At 37.6% G+C, this 20,787-nt stretch overlaps 1 protein-coding gene across 2 annotated transcripts in view; it reads left to right on the top strand.

Annotated features, from left to right (window-relative positions):
* The first annotated feature begins 2,149 nt into the window (after positions 1-2,149).
* Svep1 (sushi, von Willebrand factor type A, EGF and pentraxin domain containing 1) overlaps positions 2,150-20,787 on the top strand; it is a 169,960-nt gene continuing 151,322 nt past the window's right edge. The window contains exon 1 of one of the 2 annotated variants that reach the window (XM_076845691.2): positions 2,150-3,165. In XM_076845691.2, coding sequence (XP_076701806.2) covers positions 2,635-3,165 — 531 coding nt within the window. In that variant the 5' untranslated portion in view covers positions 2,150-2,634. The remainder of the gene's footprint in view (positions 3,166-20,787) is intronic. The other variant, XM_076845690.2, reaches the window with a different exon arrangement.

The raw sequence follows: 20,787 nt of genomic DNA on the forward strand, positions 1-20,787 counted from the left end.
TGAAGTAAAGGATGAGAGGAAGAGATGACAGACAACAGGTAGCAGCTGACTTTTCAATAGGTTTTCTGGAGGCTGTCACACAAAGTTAGCTGAGAACCTAGTTATGGGATCATATCCAGCTGCAGGGGTGGCTGGGGGAGGTAGTCTTTATTCTAGGCAACTTTGTGCCCTGCTGAAACTCAGGGGAGTGTCTGCTCTCTAAGAAGGGGAGATGAGATGTGTGTGTGGAGGGGCGGTAGATTACTAGGAGTACCTACCACAGTGAGCACAGGACCTAAATTGGCATAATTATGATGGTCCCTTCCATTGCAACCACAATGCTGGATTAAGGGGTGATGCCTGCTCCAGTTTCGCCCTTCTTTAAGGCAGTTGTGGTGGTGAGGTTTTTTTTTGTTTTGTTTTGTTTTCAACTTGAGCTTATGGGGAGGAATCTTTCTTTCTCAAATCATAAAACTGAAAGAGAGACTAAATGTAGCATGCAAAGAGAACCAGAAGTGAAAAAACATTAAAGAATTAAGTAGTTCTTTGACTTCCTTTTCCAAGGCTTTTTGAGACTTGCTTCAACCCTCTGCTCTCTCCCCATTTTTATTATGAGAACCAAGAAATTCCCTTTTGTTTAAATGAGGAGAGGTTAGATGTCTATTGCTTCCAACCAAAGGAACCTAAGGCATTATCTACCTTTCTGGGTTTTATGGGGAATACATGATATAGAGCTCATAGGAGTTGCCATGGTGCCTTGCACATAAAGGTCCTAAATGCTTGTTTTTAATAATGTATTTTATATAATACAGAGTAAATGAAATTTGTAAACTTTTCTTTAAAAAAAAAAAAAAAAAAAGCCCCAACTCAAATGACATCTTATTCATCCCCGGAAGATTTGGATCTTTCTTCTCCTTGTTCTCTCTTCTCCATCTTAAAACCACCCTACTCCTTTGTAATTATTCTCAATCTATATTCTCTTCTGATATACTTCAAACTTCTGAAGGACTGGAACAGATCCTTAATCATTTTTCAATACACTCAGTTTCTAACATGCTGGTGCATAATAGATGGCCAATAAATATTGTTAGAAAAACAAAGATTTAGAGAACACTCATGATTAAATTTGGCAATAATAGCAACCAACATTTATGAAGTACATCTTGTGTTCTAAGCACTGCCCTAACAAGGTTTTTTTTTTTAATGACTTAATCATTCACTAACTACTAATATGCTACTATTATTCCATTTTCCAAATGAGCAAAGTGCACAAGCATATCTTCACATGGTCTGACTGTGAAATCTTTTGACCATGCCCCCCTCCACCATGCAAAATGGATTTCCTTTACTGGTGTATGTTTGGGATCTTGCTTTGGAAAAACCACCCCAGGTTTTTCAAAGTAGATATATGCCAGTTACCAAAGTCAGGTGGATCTCACTTGTTGATCATGAGAAATGGGATGTGGGGGAAAAGGAATCCCTACCCATACTTTAGATTTTAGCATAGATTTCATACCATCAGAGGTTTCCCTGGCCTTGGCCAAGGTCAAGTCTATCTACCTAAGCTGTAGCACTTAGCACTTTATAGCACTTAGCACTTTCAGTTGTAATTATACATATGTCATGTGTGAATATCTGATCATGTCACTTGTTACCTTTTTAGTTCCCTGAGGACAGAATCCAAGTCAATTTTTGTACTTCCTTTTATTTTGGATGCATAACATAGATTCTGGCACATATTGGACTCTCAAAACCATTTGTTTAAGGAAAGAAAGAACAAGAGGACGAATGAATGAATGCATGCATGCATGCCTTGGGTAGATGCAGCCCCTATATGATGTGATCTGAGAAGAACCTAAAGAGTCTGCACGCTCCCACACACCACTGATCAGAAATCCTCACCAGGACGGTCATACAGACATATACTTGGTGAGGGCTTTGGGGTCCCCCCAAAGGGTGGAAAAGAAACACAAAAGGTGAGCAAGCAGTTTACAAAAGATGCTTTCTACTGCCTGGCCACTCCGCGTGTGTGTTTTCTTCTACAAAGTGTTTCCAATTACTGTGGCACTCTCGGTATCTGGATCCATCTCCAGTGAATTCCTCTGCAGCTCCTGCCAGACATATGGGATCAATCAGTGCTTCGGCACTGGTGCGCTTGCTGCGGGAATGTTGACAGCCTGACAGACGCGGGGTTCTGGTGTCATGGAATCTCGGAGCCTTGGCTGGATCCCGGGAGGAGAATGAGAGGGGGAGGAGAGAGATAGAGGCAGAGATAGAGAAAGCAAAGAGGAGAGTGGAGAGGGAAAGGAGGAGAGAGGAGGAAGAGGGGGAAGAAGGAGGGAAGCGGGAGATTTTTCTTGACTGCCCCCTTTCCTTCAAACATTTTATAGGCTTCAGGGAGAGAGAGGAGGAGGAGAAAAGGAAGGAAAAAAAGAGGAGAGCGAGAGGGTAGAGAGCTCGCCATTCCCTCCCGACCCGTGAGCTGCAGGAGGAGTCTGGATTTTGTCCCCAGTGTCAGATGAAAGGGCGCTAAGGCTCGCGACCGCCGCCCCGCGCCCCCTCGGCGCACGCTCCTCTGCGTGCCCGGCCACCGGGCGCCTCTTCTCGCCCCGGCCGCCGCCTGCGCTCCGGGGCGGCCGCTCCGTCGCCAGTGCAATGTGGCCGCGCCTGGCCTTTTGTTGCTGGGGTCTGGCGCTCGTTTCGGGCTGGGCGACCTTTCAGCAGATGTCCCCGTCGCGCAATTTCAGCTTCCGCTTCTTCCCCGAAGCCGCACCCGGGGCCCCAGGGCGCCTGCCAGCGCCGCCCGCTACCGGCGAGGAGACGGCGGAGAGCAAAGTGGAGCGGCTGGGCCAGGCGTTCCGGCGACGCGTGCGGCGGCTGCGGGAGCTCAGCGAGCGCCTGGAGCTGGTCTTCTTGGTGGACGAGTCGTCCAGCGTGGGCCAAGCCAACTTCCTCAACGAACTCAAGTTCGTGCGTAAGCTGCTATCCGACTTTCCCGTGGTGTCCACGGCAACGCGCGTGGCCATCGTGACCTTCTCGTCCAAGAACAACGTGGTGCCGCGCGTCGATTACATCTCCTCCAGCCGCGCGCACCAGCACAAGTGCGCGCTGCTCAGCCGCGAGATCCCGGCCATCACCTACCGCGGCGGCGGCACCTACACCAAGGGCGCCTTCCAGCAAGCCGCGGTAAGGCGCCCGCCCCTCCCCGCCCCGGCCTTGGAACCCTGGGCCTTTCCCACCCACCGCTGCCTGCCCATCGCCCACCCGGGTTCCGTCTTGGGTAAGGCATAACCTGCCAAAGCCAACCGTCCCTATCCACAAAATCAGAGCTATCACTACTCTTCTGTTGTTGAGGGGGGCCCAATGGAGTAATGAATTTTAAATGCTTAGCAAGATGTCGGGCTCCTTAAATGGTCCCTTTTGAAGGAGATCCTGTTAGGAAGGGATCCTTAAGACGCCACCTACGCTCACGCTTGTAGGAACAGACTGTATCTAAGGTGGCATACGTGAGTTTGGTTTGCAAAATGTTTCTAAAGGTAGGAGGTGAAGTGATCTGAATATTTTCTTAAATTCTTTTTAAGTCATTACAATACAAAGTGCGCGTCGTTAATTTTGCTCAAGTACCGTATAAATAATTTTTTTTTTTTTAGCATCAGGATGAAGTCAGTCTTGCATGAGGGAATTTAACAAAAGGTATCTCTCTCTCGAATTACAAAGTAATACATAGGTGAAGACGACCTGAAACACATATGTCTGACATACAGGCAAGTCAGTGTTAGAGCAATGAATGAAACAGAGAGGAAAAAAATACCCTATAGTCCTATCAAACTTAAAATGTCACTGTTCATATGGGGTTGTACATTTTCCCCGAATGTATATCCATGCATTTCGTTAGTCAGGTTGGTACCTTGCAGTTTTGCTGCCTGTATTTTCATTTGTTATATCATGATTAAAATGTACCACATTAGCTGCATACTATTCCTTTGCAGGCACATGCCACAGTTTATTTTACCAATCACCTAGTGTTGGACACGAATATTTGTAGTCCTCTCTGATTACTTCTTCAGGAAATACTTCTAAATTCCCGACCTCCTGAATTAAAACATATGAACATTTTTAACTGTTTGATACATATTTCCCATTCCTATCTTAGAGAGTTGTGTAAATTTACATCTTCTCTAGCTGCAAAGCAATAAGTTTGCTACATGTTTATCAATATAATATACTATCATTTAAAAATATTCTGTCATTTTGATAAGGTTGCTAGAGGCATCATTTTAGAAAATTTGATTTGATTTTTTTTTCCAGGATGAATATTCACTTCTAAATTTACTGGGCATTTATTTGCATTTTTCCCTTTGATTATTACCAGGCCATGATTTTAACTTTTTTGCCAATGCAATTATGTTTGTTTGTTGTTCTTAATGGTTTATGAAAACTCTTTATGTAGTAAGGCCTGTAACCCTTTAATTATGAGCTACAAATTACTTTTTCCAGCTCATTATATGACAATGAATAATCATTGGAGGTATTATTTTAATTCTTAAATGCTCAAATAATCTTTATTCTTAAGATGCTTTATTTGCTGATTTGTTAGAATGACTTGCTTATATCACAAACTGGAAAAATAATTTTCTTTTAATAGTCTCTCCCATCTGAAACTTGTTTGGGGGCATGAAATGACAAAGATATCTATGTTTTCTAAATAAACAGTTAATCAGTTGTCCAAGCACTATTTGCTCAATAGACATTCATCCTTTTACCATTTAATTAAATGCCTCTTTTACCACATAGTGAAAGTCTATGGATATTTGGTCTCCTCTTAGCTCTGTTTCATCCTACTCTCTATCTTATCTTTAAGGTTACCCCCAAATGACTTAGTTATTGTTACTTTTCAACGTATTTAAATATCTGGTAGTATAAATTCTCTTTTTCTCAAATATTCCTTTTGATTAACCTCGCCCATTTTTTTACTTAATGTGATTTTAAAATTCATTTTCATATACTACAAATGAAATAAGTAAGGATTTTGCTTTCAGTATTACTTCCAGTTTAAAAGTATGGTTAGTCCATTTATACATGATCTTTTTATATCCATCAATAATGTTGTAGATTTTTAGAAATGAAGTTCTACATGTATTTTTCAGATTGAGACCTAAATATAACCTATTACTATCCATAAATATCATCTTTTAAATTATATTTTAAATAATTTTTCTTTTCTTTATTCTTTTTAGATGATAGTAGAGTGTATTTTGACATATTATGCATACATGGAGTATAACTTATTCTAATTAGGATCCCACTCTTGATGTGGAATTATGTTATGCTGGGTGTGTATTCATATATGAACATAAGAAAATTATATCTGATTCATTCTACTGTCTTTCCTATTCCCATCATCTTCCCTCTCCTTCAGTCCCCTTTGTCTGATCCAATGAACTTCTATTCTTCCCTCCCCACCCGCTTACTGTATATTAGCATCACATATCAGAGACAGCATTCAGTTTTGGTGTTTCGGGATTGGTTTATTTCACTTAGCATGATAGTCTCCAGTTCAATTTACAGACAAATGCCTTAATTTCACTCTTGTTTATGGCTGAGTAATATTCTGTTATGTATATATACATTTTCTTTATCCATTCATCTGTTGAGGAGCACCTAGGCTGGTTCTATCACTTAGCTATTAATTAATTGAGCTTCTATGAACATTATTGTAGCTGTGTCACTGTTGTGTGCTGATTTTAAGTCCTTATGGTATATATCAAGGAGTGGGATGACTGAGTCAGATGGTGGTTTCATTCCAAGTTTTCTGATAAATAATTTTTCTTGATGTATCAAAATATTATCAATTTTTATGTCTTCTGTAAATGGATTTGGCCCTCCTCCTCAAAATGAAATCATTGTGTCCACAGGCTGGCCTCAAACTCCTGGGCTCAAGAGATCCTCATGTCTTAGCTTTCCATGTAGCTAGGACTACAGACACGCACCACTGCACTCAGTACTCTGGATACTTGTTGAAGTTTCTTTGATTCATTTCTTTATCTCTTTTAGAATACATTTTATCTTATGGGTAATAAATATTTATTGAAAGAAACAAAATAATCAGAAAAAATTCCTGTAAATTATACTGTAATATTTTGGTATATACTTGTCTTGACTTTTTGCAGTTGTGTAGATAATGGGAATGTTTTCATACATGTGCATACACCATGCATAAATAACATCCATCCAGAAAGGGACTGAATTGTATTTTCTCTTGTATCTTTCTATTTCACCATATTTTTTCAGTCTTCCCATAAGAAATACACTTCTACTCTATTGTTATTTTTATGATCACCCAGATTTCCACTGTAGAACATTCCTTTATTTTTATCATATAATTATCTAATGTTGTATATTTAGGCTGTTACAAACACCGTGGTTTGATTAAATCTTTGCCCATAACTCCAAGCATTTCATTAATGTAAATTTTTGGAGTGGTGTTATTATATCAAAAAGTAAGTACCTTTTTAAGGTCTTTAATACATGTGCCAAGTTACTCTGCAGCACTCTCACATGCAGTGCTGTCAGTACCCAGAGTGCAGACTGTCAACACAGGCTAGTATCATTTGATCCCCTCTCCCCGATTTTATGTGTGAGAAATGGAATTCCAACCTAAATTGCACTTTCCTAACTTCCCTGTTAGTGGGGTTGAACATTTCCCCCGACATATTATGGTCCTATAGAGTGCTTTATTTTGGAATAACCATGAAAGTATTTTGGGATTATTATCCCTTTTTCATTTGGTGCTGATTCTTTTTCTAACTGATTTGCAAATACTCTTTGACTCTTGAGGATAACAAGCCCCAGCTACCAGTTATGTGGCAAAATTTTTTCAACATTTTGTCTCCCTTTTAATTTTATTCAGGATAATGGCATCTATTATTATTACTTTTTATCAATCTGGTAAATCTGTTTTTTTCTCTCATTTCTATCATTTCTGGGTTTTTTTTCATTTTTAATGAAGTTTTAAAGGCTTTGCCTTTCAGAGATGAAATAACCATCAAGAATTGCTCTCTGTTCATAGAAGGAGCTGCAGAGCAGCAGAGCTCCCTTTTGCAGGCTCCTACCCTCAGCTGGCCTCCATTCTGAGTACTCATGAGGCCCTGATGGTTGGCCTTATTCTTAAGGCCACTCATCGCCCACTCCACCAAAGAACCCTGTTGTAGTAGGGAAATTTTTTGCCATAATCCAGCTCTTCTGTTTGATTTGGCCAGGTCTGTGCTGGGGGTTCTGCAAATGCTGATCCAAAACAGTGAAATGGGTAATGAGTCAAATACACAGTGGTGGCTTCAAGACCTACTCTGTTTCAAGCGCTCCCCTTCCAAACACTACATCCTGTCGTGGAAAGCAGAACTGCCAACAAGGGCCTGGTGTCTTTCTTGGGTCTGGATCCATTTGTAATCTAACAAGCAGAGATTTCTCCTAAGTTTGTGTTAACTGAACTTCCTCTTGGCTTTATTTTTCTTTTCTCATTTTGGTTGGGTAGTGAGAAGGTGCAGATGAAGGTCAGCTGGACCCAGTCCCCAGCTAACCTGGAAACCTACATGTCTTTACTGTAACCTTTCCAAGGCTCGGATAGGCATTCTTCAGCAGTAAATTCAGTATTCTGAGAAAACTGATAGAAGATGACTAACATTTAGAAGAGTGTCAGGGAAGGTTCAAATATGAATTTTTGCCTTGAGATCAGATGGGCATGTTTTACTGCCAAGTGAATTTGAAAATAGTAAGCTGTGTAGTTTGGCTTCAGATATGAAATTTATACATTTCATCGTGTAAATAAAATCATCAGATTCCCACGTGTGTGCACAATGGTAACATTTGGTCTTTATATGAAATTTAAATCACAGGGATTTTTTTAGGTCATTACTTACTTTCCCGGGAAAAATTAGTTTTCAAACCTTTTCCATTGGAAACTGCCCACATAACTATACACAGACACAATCCCAAGCAGACAGATAGCAAAACACATAGACATATACATAGATATATATTTGCTAGCACACAATTACCCTTCCTATTTCAGACCCCTTATGTAAAATCTTGAGATATAGAATTTCCTTTATGAACATGAAATCTATTATCTCTCAGATCATATGATTGATTAAACAAAAAGGATAACAACTTCGTATTTGGTAGCAGAATTGTATAATTTGATGGGGAGCATGTGGGTGGATACACACTGTTATCACACTTAGCAGTGTAGACAGTGTGTGTGTGTGTGTGTGTGTGTGTGTAGGCGCCAGCCCCTAGGATTCATCAGAGAGTTCAAGGACTTAACCAAATTCTGTAATTAATGCAGACCTTTCCAGAGACCCAATCAACAACTTTGTGTGTGTTGGGGGGCAGCGAGGATTTAGCACCTTGAACTTAATTACATGAAAATGTTTTACAAAATTAATGTGATGTTTGTCAGCTTTTTCTTTCTGGGGAATAACTGTTTATAACAACCTTTCTTCTTGTTTTTTCTTTCTGCCATGTATTTAGAAATTGCCTCTCCTAAGCTGTATGTTTTGGATTGGCCCCGCTACAAAAGTCAGGCTCTCGGTTTTCTAAGCATTTCACATCAAAATGTTATCAGAACCCCTCATTCCCATTTTGCTTTGCTAAATATCAATTAAATAAGTATAACATGAAGCTTCCTTTGAAAAAAAACATTAGCTTTCCTCATTGTTCCAGAAATATGATCCTCCTATAGGGAATGTGCTATCTTGCCAAAATCCCAAACTTCAGACGGCCAGAAGACTGGGAATGATATGATATGGCCACACTGGTGCACAGCCACACCTTTACCTAGAGAATAATCCTCTCTCAGCCTCACTGGGAATCAAGTACTCATTTTTACATTTTATAATAAAACCTGAAGATATGTGATATGCTGCTAGATTAAAACCTCAATGAAGAAATTAAGACCTTATTTTTTTTTCTTTTCATATGATAGACTGCTAGCCTTTGGACATTCTTAATTACATGAAAATGTTTGGCATTTACTTAATTTTGTGATTAGTGTTTAGTTACCTAACTTTAGTGGTCTTTCCAGTGACCCAGGTGCTGAAAGAATAAGGAATATTGTGTTCTCCTTTCCTATAGGAAGATGTAGGGCTCATAGGATTCAGTCATTCCAAACTCAGAGCATGATTTTGATGTCAATAGTTGCTCACTGTTGCAGAAGCTAATTTCTTTTGTATTTCCAAATGTACCTCTGAATACAGTTTCTCTTTTGTGCTTCTTTAACTTCTAAGTCATTCTCATACCAGCCTTGGTCTTATATAGGAACCTTTTTTATAATCCCATCAGAACATCAGAAGCATGAATGGAATGAATTGAATGAATCATCAGGACAGAAAGTAGACATAGACCTCATGTATATTTCTCAGGCAAAACCTGGTACTGAAATTCTTAATTTGAAGAGAGTGAGCAAATAATTCTTTAAGTCAAATTCCAGTTTCTTCTTGATCTAGCATTTGCATATATTTTGTTTACTAGTTCTGTTATTTGGTGCATACTGGACACTGTGGTCTGTACTAAGAATGCATAGCCCTGCTACTGTTAAAGATATTTATCATTATTGGCTGCATGTATTATAGCACAGTCGGCTGAAATGCATTGACTGAATGTTTAGACAGATCTTGCTGTGTCCTGCTTCCCAGCTGACAGATTCCTACCTGGTGGAAGGGTAGGGAAGTTCTCCACCAATGATGTAGTGATACAAATGCACTCAGAGGGGATTGATCTTCATAGTAATCATGAAGTAGCATTATTAAAAGCACTCGTTCTTGAATAGATAAACCTTTATTTTGTAAAGTGATTTAAAATTTAGAAAGTGCTTGTCAAAAATCATAATTTTTATGATTTTTGCCTCAGTTTTGCAGCAAAGGCAGCAGAGGTAGAGAAGTTTGGTAACTAAACACAAATCACAAAATTAAGTAAATGTCAAAAGTTTTCTGAGTTGGCACCTAGCCTTGTACTTCCCATGACCCCACCACCACATTTTACTGTATTACTTCTGTGTGTTGATCTGTCTCAAAGTTAGGGCAAAGTAAGGGATTACATTTCCAGGGCTGAACAGTGTCACGTAAGATGCAAATCTATTCTCTTAGTCATCAGACCATCCCATGGGAGCATTTCAATTGGCCCAAAAATATACATATAGTTAATTTGTCTTCTGAGCTTCCTTTTTAACTCAATGAATTGGCTGGGAGTAAATTTAGCTGAATTAATAGAAAGATTAAAAGTATTATTAGTTTAAGCCTGATAAATATTTATTTCCCTCTCAAATTAAGCCCTGAGTCAAAAATTCTGAGCTAATAGGGCAGATCTATGATGTCTTTACATCCCTCCTTTTAACCTATCTCTATCATCTTCAGGTCATATCATGGTCTAAAATGGCTGTTGAATCTCCTACCATCAGAAACTCATTCCATGTCCCAAGTGAGAGTAAAAGAAGAAGAGAGTCATACTCCATTTAAGGGGACTCTGGCATTTCAAAAAATATTTCCATCTAGATCTCCTTGGGAGATGCTCGGGCTTGTGCCCACCATTTGTTTTTGGAACTTTATTGCTGAAAAGGAAGGAGAGGAGAGATGAGAGTAGGTAACAAGAGGTCTTGTCATACTAGTGTTAGGAAAAGTGAGTGTGCCCAGGGCAATGACTAGAATACCCTATTTCTCCCTCACATGGTATTGGCCTGTTCGGGATCAAGTTGGAAGAGTTGAGCCTTGCCTAACTAAAAATAGTCATTGTTCCAGACTCTATTATTTCTTTTAGTAAAAACTACTGAATTTCTGAGAAATTCATTTAAATATTGGTAACAGAAACAATAGTTTCCCAGAACCCAGAAGCTTCTAAATAATATGTTATTCACTCACAAATAAGAGCTTTTACTGAAAGTGAAATTGTGAATCTCACACTCAACATAAAATTAATATTGAATTATTAATTTGCAAATAAATGAACAATTCTCATGAACATATTAGTTTTCCCTTGGCTTTTCTCAAGTAAGCTGTCAGATTGAAGGACCTCTACATTAAAAGGAATTTTCTGTTATATATTGTTTCTACCTTGCCCATAGGTTTTTAAAGACTGTTCTCTGCATCTCCCCAGGCCATAAGAAGAATGAATTTCTGGTAAAGAGTCTGCTTTAGGAGAGTAAACTGCTCTGCTCTAATTTTTTGTGTTTGTTTTTTTAATCATGAGAGTTATTCTGTAGTACATGAATGTTATTATAGTGCTTCCATTAGAATGAGTGATAGTAGAAAATGAAATCTGCAAAATATTAATAGGTTCATTTTCTTACCAACTTTATGCAAAGATTTTTGTTTTAGACACTTTTTCGCTGCTGTGACTAAAAGACCTGACAAAAACAATTTTATGGGAGGAAAAGTTTATTTAGAGGCTCACAGTTTCAGAGGTCTCAGTCCATAGATGACCAGCTTCATTCCTTGGGGCTCAAGGTGAGGCAGAACATCAAGGCAGAATAGTGTCCTGGAGGGAAGTGGCTCGCATGATATACCCCCAAGCCATCCCCCAAAGTGCATCTCTTCCAGTCTCTCCCTACCCGCCTTCAGTTACCACCCAGTTAATCCCATCAGAGAATTAATCTACTGATTGGGTTAAGGCTCTCACAGCCCAATCATTTTACCTCTAAACTCTCATGTATTGTCTCACAAATGAACTTTTGGGGGATACCTTACGTCCAAACCATAACAATTTTTAAGAAGATATTCACCTTCTTGGTATCAGTCTTTCTCACAGTGATTTATTTGTATAATGAGCTAAGGAACAAAATTTTTTCAAATTTAGGGATGGGATATAGCTCAGTGGTAGAAAATTTGCCTAGTATGCAAGAAGCCCTGGTTTTGATCCTTAAGAACAACAACAAAAACAAACAACAAAAAAACCCCAAGATTTTCAAATTTAATATAATATATATGTGTGTATATAAATATGTGTGTGTCCATATATATGCATATATACATACATATATATGTATTTTTCACAGCTATATTATATATGAAAGCTAAACACTTGATGATAGACTGTAATTACTATGCATCAAAATAGTAAAAGCTATCTTGATTCATGTGGATAAATGTGATTTGAAATTTAGGAAAATTCCTTAACAAGATAAATAGAGAAAAATGTTTTTAAGGAAAGGACTTATCACATGATTGAGTCATTTATACTAAATGAAGTTAATAATACCGAATTGGACATTTTTCTACTTGTAAGTTATTGCCAGTGTATATTTCGAGATACATGAGTTAAATGAATTATTTTCTTAATTCCTGTTGAAATATTCTTAATAACCTCAATTTTTAAATCCCCATTCTGCAACGCCTGGATATAGGACATACTGGCTGCTAATGCAAATTATGACTGTTTATCTGTTTAATTTCTAATTTCAAAGATGATATTAAAGTATATATATGTGTGTGTGTATGTGTGTGTGTGTGTGTGTGTGTGTGTGTGTGTGATTAAAATATACACATTTCTAATTTTACCATATAGAAACTCAAATATTCACTAGTTTCTCCTGTAAGCCTTGGTGTCTCTGTATCTTCCTTACATTTATCAGAGTAAATGTCCCGTCCCTCAGTAAGCTAGACCTTTTTCCAAGTATTTCCATTCCTTTTTGTGCCTTTAAGGGCTTTCTCTTAAGGAAGAGAAATGAGCTTTTTTCTCCAAGCTCATGAAGCATTCACAATTTGCCTGTATATTTAGAGTTGGAAGCATGTTTCCAGAACCATATGGTAAATTTTCAGTATGTTTGTAGTATGAGTAGAAATCTTAAAATTAAGTATTTATCAATCAAAGAATTTCTCATAAGAACACAAACCGAGATGCAAAGATCCCTGTAAAAGAATATCCATCTTAGTATTACCTGGAATTGGATTTTTTTTTTTAGAAACAATATGGCTGTGTTTTGAAAGGCCCAGTGAATTACACCTTTCTTTACCTCCCCTGAGTTCTGAGTCAATTAAGTTATATGATAACAACAGGAAAATTAAATATGACCTCATTTCCAGATAATGGAGATGATGGCCTAGGTACACAGTTTCCTATTACTGGTACTCTTACTGTCAGACAGACTTGCCACTCCAGGAGCATGTAGTGCTGGGCTCTGGGAGGCCACCTATGTGTGGGCCCACTACTCTAAAACTGAGGCTCTTCCTGGGCCACCAAAGAACAAAGTGGGTGAGAGCCAAGGAGCCCCTCCTCCCCAAGGGAAGAGTGAGACATAGGGCTGTAAAGATACATACTAGAAGGGTAACTGATAGGTGACACTCCACATAGAGGCTAGGGACAATCAACACCAAGTTCAAACAACTCAAGAGCATTTAATGAAATAATGCCAGCCACACCAATGTGTGGTAGTCAATAAAACCACATTTTAGAGACTATTTAGTAGCATAGTAAATTGAATAAATGTCATGTTAAATGAATTGAAACTGTGTGTTCATCATCAGTCAATGAAACGCTGTATCACGTAAGTCCAATTTCATGAAATACAGGCACTCAAAAAATGAGCAGAAAACCTCCAAAATATTTAGAGTAGTTATCCATAGGTAGTATACTTGCCATCTTAAATATGTTCACTTCTCCTGCACTTAAAAAATTAGCTACAAATGGACTTGTCTAACTTGTTAGAAAGTGAAATATCATTGTCTTACCTGGGTGAAGGTGATTGGAGGGTGACATACTTTGGGGCATCTGGAAGCACATATTGGAGTGACTGGTTGCAAGTATAAAAATCCTTGTAACTCTCAGCTTTATCTTAAATATTCATGAGCATTTTGCATTCTATGCCATAATGCAACTCTGCTTTAAAAAAAAACAAAATGATGCTTTAGCTTGTTATTTAAAAATAGAAACAAAACAATTCTAATCTTTCTGTCAAATGCCAAGTGCTGTGAAAGTGAGTCTATCTGGGTTTGAAGATTGTGCTGGTTGCAGGATACCACCCTCTGGACCTCATTGTTTGCTTCAGCCCTTCTCTCCTCCCCTCTAGTTCACCTTAGATGTTGAGAATTCAGACTCACAAAAATCTGCAATGGGTGACAGTAGTTTTCCTGCTGCTTGGCGAGCTCTCTGAGGAGAGGAGCCCAATAGCCAAGATGGATCGCAGCAGGTGTTAAGGCTACAGATGGAGGAGATAACAGCATCCCCTTGCTGAGAGGCCAGGAATGGTATCCCTCCTTGGTTTTTCACACGTGTCAAGGGCAGTGATCTATTGCTATGTCACTCTCTTATTCTCACTGTTAACGCTCATCAAAGACCATTTTCAGGGAAGAAAGATGTCTTCCACTACCAATTTTTTTTTTCTCATGTAAATAAAATAGTGTCCTCTCAGAACTCCTTTTCCATAGTCAATTCTCCTTCTCTAGCTTCAAAGCTCCATTTTTATTGTGAGTTTTGCCCTATGCAGTAGGGGTTGGTGTGTTCACTTGCTGTGGGCAGTGGTGAGGATTCAGGCACACTCCAGAGTGTTTTTAGTGGTTATTTTTCTTTGGGCATCTCTTTCATCTTAGTCCCATTTTGATCTACACTGGTTTAGCTACATCTGTAGACTGTAGCTCCATCAATTTTAGTCTGGTGGTGTAGGCTTTATCTTTCCAAATGAATCTGAAATGGACTTCGAAAGAAATTAGGCAAGTTTTATTTGCGTGTTTGTGTTTTTCCCAGTATTATTTCTAGCCAAGATTTCTCTCTTCTCAGTCACATTTTCTTTCAAAATATGCGTACTTGGCTTTCAAATGTTGCTCCAAGAATGATGATTTCAGGAAGCTATTGTTGGAATTTTCTGGCAATAATGATACTCAAATTTAGGCTATTTATAAAGAGCCTAACCTAACTAATAAAAACCCATATGTTAAATCAACATCTGCAAAGGGTGTTATGTGACGACATGAAAAGGTAGTCACTGCCTAATTCCACTGAGAGCCCGTAGAGAATCCAAGCCCTGGAAGCTTTACAACTTAAGGGTGAGAGATCTCAGGCGTTAACAGACTACCTCAATCAGTCAGTGGAGGATCACTCTCTGCTGGGCATGAATTCTCTATCACTCCCTCATTCCCTAAAAGTAGGCAGAGTGGTCTCCAGGCACCCAGGAGAGCCCTCAAGCAAAGTGCAGATGCTGGCATGAGAAGTCTGGGTTATGATGAGGCGTCAATGAGCTCTTGCCCTTGCAGATGGGAAGCGAGACAGTTTCAAGGACAAAGATCTAACATCAGAATTTAGTAGATAAAGGTGCCTAAAATCCTAGTAGTAGAGTGCTTTCCAGGAAATTTGCAGAGTATTCTGTACTCACCTGATATTTTCCCAAAACATGGCAGAAATACTGTAGGACGATACCTTATTAGATAAGGAAATGATAGGGATCCCTGGTTCATGGTACATACCTCTCTTGTAGCACTTATTGTTCCTCTTCTAATTGAGGACTGAGATCACGTCTTATTTGAATTTCTATCTCCTACAGTACCTAGAAAATGGTATTCGTTGTAACCTTGAAGTTCTTGGAAAGATATGTCTTATATCTTTAATTTTAGTATACCAAGAATAGTATTGTGCTTCTCTGATTTCTTTTCTATTACAAATCGCTAAAACAATATAGTCACAGCTTCTCAATGGAATACTGGATGCTTGATTTTGTTTTCAAAACCATAGGAGAATTTTAGCAAATTCACATTTCAGACCAAATTCCCACACCTGTCTGAGATTGTGGAGACTCTCAGACAGGTGTGGATCTGTGTGTTTTTCCTCAATAAATCTGGCCCAGGAAGCAAACTGTACAGCTCCCCTGGAGAGAAGCCTACCTAATGAATCAGAGGGAATCTGTGGTTCTGAGCTTTGGGCCCCATATCCCCTCTCCAATCACCATCCTTTAACTACTCTTAGAGTCCTCATAACAGCAAAGGTAGCTATTTTTTTCTACTCTTCTGCCCAGGGCATCACAAAGTCCTTGTTGGCTCATGTGGAATTGTACAGTTATTGGTCTTAGAGTCACAATTTTCCCCAGTCCCCTGTACTCTCTCGTCAGGCTTCACAAGCATGATTTCCTGGCTTTCATACACAGGCCTGAGTGAGATGTTGGTTACTCTGTAATGGTTGTGTCTCTTGAGAGACCTAGTCTAGCAAAAGACTAATAGTTCCTTTGATGACTCATGGCAAATGGTGGCAGGATTACCACTTGCCAACCTCCACTCAAGCACTTTCCCTGTATGAAGTCATTAAATTCTCCACAAAAACAAAGACCTCCTCAGGTTATTATTATCCCCAGAGTACTTATAGCATAGAAAACCAAAGTAAATCACATCAAGGTCACACTTCTGTTCAACTGAATAACCAAAATTCAAATCCAGGCAGTTAGAGCCAGAATCTAAATTCTTAACCTCCAAACTGTCAGTATACCATGTGTTGTTCCATGCAGGCATACACTGACACATACAGCATAGTAATGTTCACTGCAAAATCTTAAGGCTGAGAGAGCAGCCTTTGAGAGGGACTTAGATATGTGTGTGACAGAAGACAGACTAGAGCAGACATGGGACTGAGAGGAGGGAACTTTTAGAAATTGTCATTGGAGTGGATACTGTATAAGGGTGCCTGGTAACCTCAGGTGATCACCTCCCCATTTCATTCCAGGGAATTGTTTCTCTGGTGTCGTTCTCATGGTATAACTGCATCAGCTAGCATCTCCCACCCAGTGCAACTTAACAGTTGCCCTTCTTTTATGGCAGAGACCAAGCCATGGAGTCAGTAGGAAAGCCGATCTCCTAATTGCAAGATATCTTCCTCATCTTCCCCATTTATCTAACTCTCTGAATGCTTGGATTTACCTTATCCGAGTTTAGCACTAACTTGTACCCTTCATGAAAATGAAAATATGACTTAAGCAAAAACGTCCACAGTTTTAGTCCTAGGTGCCTTAAGGTCCACTCTCAATCATACAACCCAAACCTAAATTTGAGTTTATAAATGTATATGCCAAATCTCAGTTCAAAAACTTAGTCTTCCAACTAAATTCAATTTATCCTAATCTGGGATACCCAATTTCTGTACATCTTTCTGCTTTTTAATATGCCATTCTATTTCACAAACAAACAAACAAATCCATTTTGACTATTTTAGTTTTTTCAGGTTAAAAAAAAACTTGCTTTAACAATCAGCTTTATGATCATCAGTATTTAGAAAACTATTCAAGTACTGTAGGTAATGAAGTAGGTGTATATCCAATGCATATTTAAAGATAACTGTCAGAAAAAAGCAAACAGGTAACTATTTATGAATTGTTTAATCTACCAGACTATACTATATTTGAAACAATAGTAAAAGTCAACACCTTTGAATGAAAATGTATGTATCACTACGATCATTTACTGATAATTTAAATACATACACAGTTTGAATATTCCTTATCCAAAATGCTTGGTATTAGAAGAGGTTTTGATTTTTTGATTTTTGAATATTTGAGTATATATAAAGAGATGTATTGGAGATAGGACTCAATTCTAAACATGAAATTCACGTACATTTTAAATACATCTCATATACATAGACTGAAGTTGATTTTATACAATATATTAAATAATTTTGAGCATAAAATGAAGTTTAATTTCAAGAAATTTTCCCCTTCTGGCATCAGGTTGATGTTCAAAAAATTTCAGTTTTGTAGCATTTGGATTTTGTATTCTTGAATTAGAGATGCTCAAACTGTAATAAATCTTCTAATTTGTGAACAAAACTCAACCCTAAATCATTTAGTGTTTTACTGCAGTTTTTTAAAGATATAAACAGAATCCTTCACTCTCTCGTGGTTGATGTGATTCTTCATACAAACAATACAAAAAAAAAAAAAGAAAAAACCCAAAATTTTCAAATATCATTTGGAATGTTAATAAGTGTCACAAAATAAAAGCATTCTTTTGATAAACCTAAGATGACAAATAAAATACACAACAAGTTCATGAACTTAAAATCTCCTTTCAACTGCATCCCCGTTAATCCACCATGTGTCAGTAGATTTAGTTTGAAATATATTTGGCTTTTTAAAACTGTTCTAGAGTTGGGTTGTTTCTAAAGCCTAAATATTTCTAATACAATAGTTAGATTTTATGTGTCCTTCACATACTGTAAGCTCCTGCTAAGTTTCTCCTTCATGGTCATTAAAATATCTCATAATAAGATAAAAATACATACCTTAACCACATTTCTTTTCTAATGATTCTGTTTAGATTGAGTGTCCCAATCCAGAAGTTGAGATAGATCCTCTATAGTCTTCCTCATAGCAATTTTGATTAGGGCATAAGGAGCTTAGAGAGAGTAAATTTTTATTTTGTTTTAGGGTGGTGTTTTTTTTTTTTTTTTTAACCAGTAGCTAGGATATGCAGTTAGAACTGTGCATAGAGAACAATAGAAATCCCACCAATTTAAGGAGAGTGAATAAAGATACCCAGAGAGAAGTCTGGGGGTGTGGTTCAGTAGTAGAGTGCTTGCTTAGCATGTGTGAGGCACTGGGTTCAATTCTCAGCACCACATATAAATAAGTAGACAAAATAAAGCTCTGTCAACAACTAAAAATATATCTTTTAAACATGAGAGAAGCTGAAATAACATACTATGTGATCCAGAAGAGAACAGGTGGAAGGTTGAAAGGAGAGTACACAAGAGTCTCTTCTGACTTCTTTTTCCTTGTTCCAATCTCACCGGAGGCCCATCCCTTCTTCCTCATTTTGAGAGACATATTCTTACATGCTTCCAGGAAATCTCCCACTTTGCTTAAGCCAGTTAAGTGGGTATTCAACCCTTAGAGACAGCCATTTGTGGTTAAGGTATGTAAATTTTTATCTTAAAATAGTAAATACCTTTAATTCATGGATAACCATTCAAGTCTTTACTAATTTCCATTTGCATGTATCTAAAAATACCCTTTGCTTCTTTTTATTACTATGAAAATAATATCAATAGTTTTAGGTAAAATTTTTGTTTCTCACCCTTTTATATATGCTTGTGTGAAGACATATATAATTATAGGTGGTAAGAAGAAAAGGCATGCTCTATAATTTTTAAAGTTGCATATTGAAAAAGTTCCCATTTAAGGAAATTCTTCTAAAGTTATTTTTCAAGTATTTGTTAATGCATAGACATATTTTAAATCTCTTAATAATCACTTATTACTATATAATTTTATAGTTAAAATAAACTTATTCATAAATCTTTGTCAACACTTTTCTATGTCTTTCAATTTAATTCTCTTTTATCTGAAATAAGATTAGTTTTTAGTTATACTTACATGTGGTATTTGTCTTATTATATTGATAGTACTCTTACATTGAAGTAAGGGCTTCCTGCCTTGTTCTTGAATTTTACACAGATACTTCAGATACTTCAAGCATGATTTTGGCCATTGTTTTATGATAGTGCTATTTTATATTAAGTAATACTTCTCTACTCTTTGCCTAATTTATTTGCAAAATCATAAACAGATGTCCAGATACCAAATGATATTTGTACAATTTGGGATTATCTTATTTACTTTCTCCTTTAACCTCTTGATGTGAGGCACATGAACTAACTCCATGTCTTGGACTCTGAGAGCTAAAGGCTAGCTGGTCATATTGTGTAGGATTTAACATGTCTCCTGAAATTATTTCATAAAGTTATTTATAATGATATTAATAATAGAGTTTAATTTTATTTTTATCTGGTAGCAAATTAGTGATTTGCTTTTTTAAGATTGATATGTCATTTGGCATCATAGTTTCATTTGGATTCTGAGGACTTTACTTTTGCTATCCAGATTTTCTTGATTCCCCGTGGGTTTAGAGAATGGATGGTGAAAGTTGGCATGAATGGAAATTTGTTTGGTCCTTGCGTGTTGTTCTATTGTTTATTTATTTATTTTTTTTACAGTCTGGATTCCAGTCTGCTACTCATCAACTCCTGTGCACACCATTTTCCAATTTTATATACTGTCCCTATGGGTGCATTTCAAATGATCTATGTCCATGTTTAATAACTAAAGCATGTATGTGGGTGGAAGAACTCTGTAACCATAAATCTGAGACTAAGTTCCTCTTTGACCCTCTGGTTCTCTGATTTGGCTCGCCTGTCATAAATAGCCTAAATGTTACTCAAGCCAACATTTTTTCCCCTTCTAGAATTTCAGTCTATGAAGCCTGAGTAAATACTTAAAATAAATGAGACATATTAAACATGATTCATTTGAAATTACAAGATAAATGGGAAAGCTCAGTTACTGCAGAGCACACTTCCCACTTATAGTTTTGACGTTGTTTTGTTTGTTTGGTTTCAGTTAATGTCTCTTTTGTATCATCAAATAATGCAACTAGAAGTCCCTAGCATAGCACCTGGCATATAATAGTGATTCAATATGGATTTGATGAAATAAGTATATATGTGATATTTATGAGTTTTCATTTCATGATTGCAGAACAAAATTTACCTTAACCACAATTTTTGGACCCGAATTTATTTTTTTAATTCTGTATGTTGGACAGATAGCTAATGAAAATGGTGGCATTTGTTTATGTGTTCATTCACTGGTTTCATAGTCATTTTTATCATCAATAGCATAAGGGTTAAGGTCCCGTCCCGCAAGACAGTTCATTGCAAACAAGGTTGGGATATACTCAGACACATAGCCTTAATTATAATTATATGGCTTTGGTGAAATGGAACATGAGTGGGAGCAATGAGAAGGGTTTGTTTTATGCATATTAGAAGAATTTAGAAAAGTTTCAAAGA

Source organism: Callospermophilus lateralis, chromosome 2 (genome assembly GCF_048772815.1).
Source record: "Callospermophilus lateralis isolate mCalLat2 chromosome 2, mCalLat2.hap1, whole genome shotgun sequence".
Lineage (NCBI taxonomy): Eukaryota > Metazoa > Chordata > Mammalia > Rodentia > Sciuridae > Callospermophilus > Callospermophilus lateralis.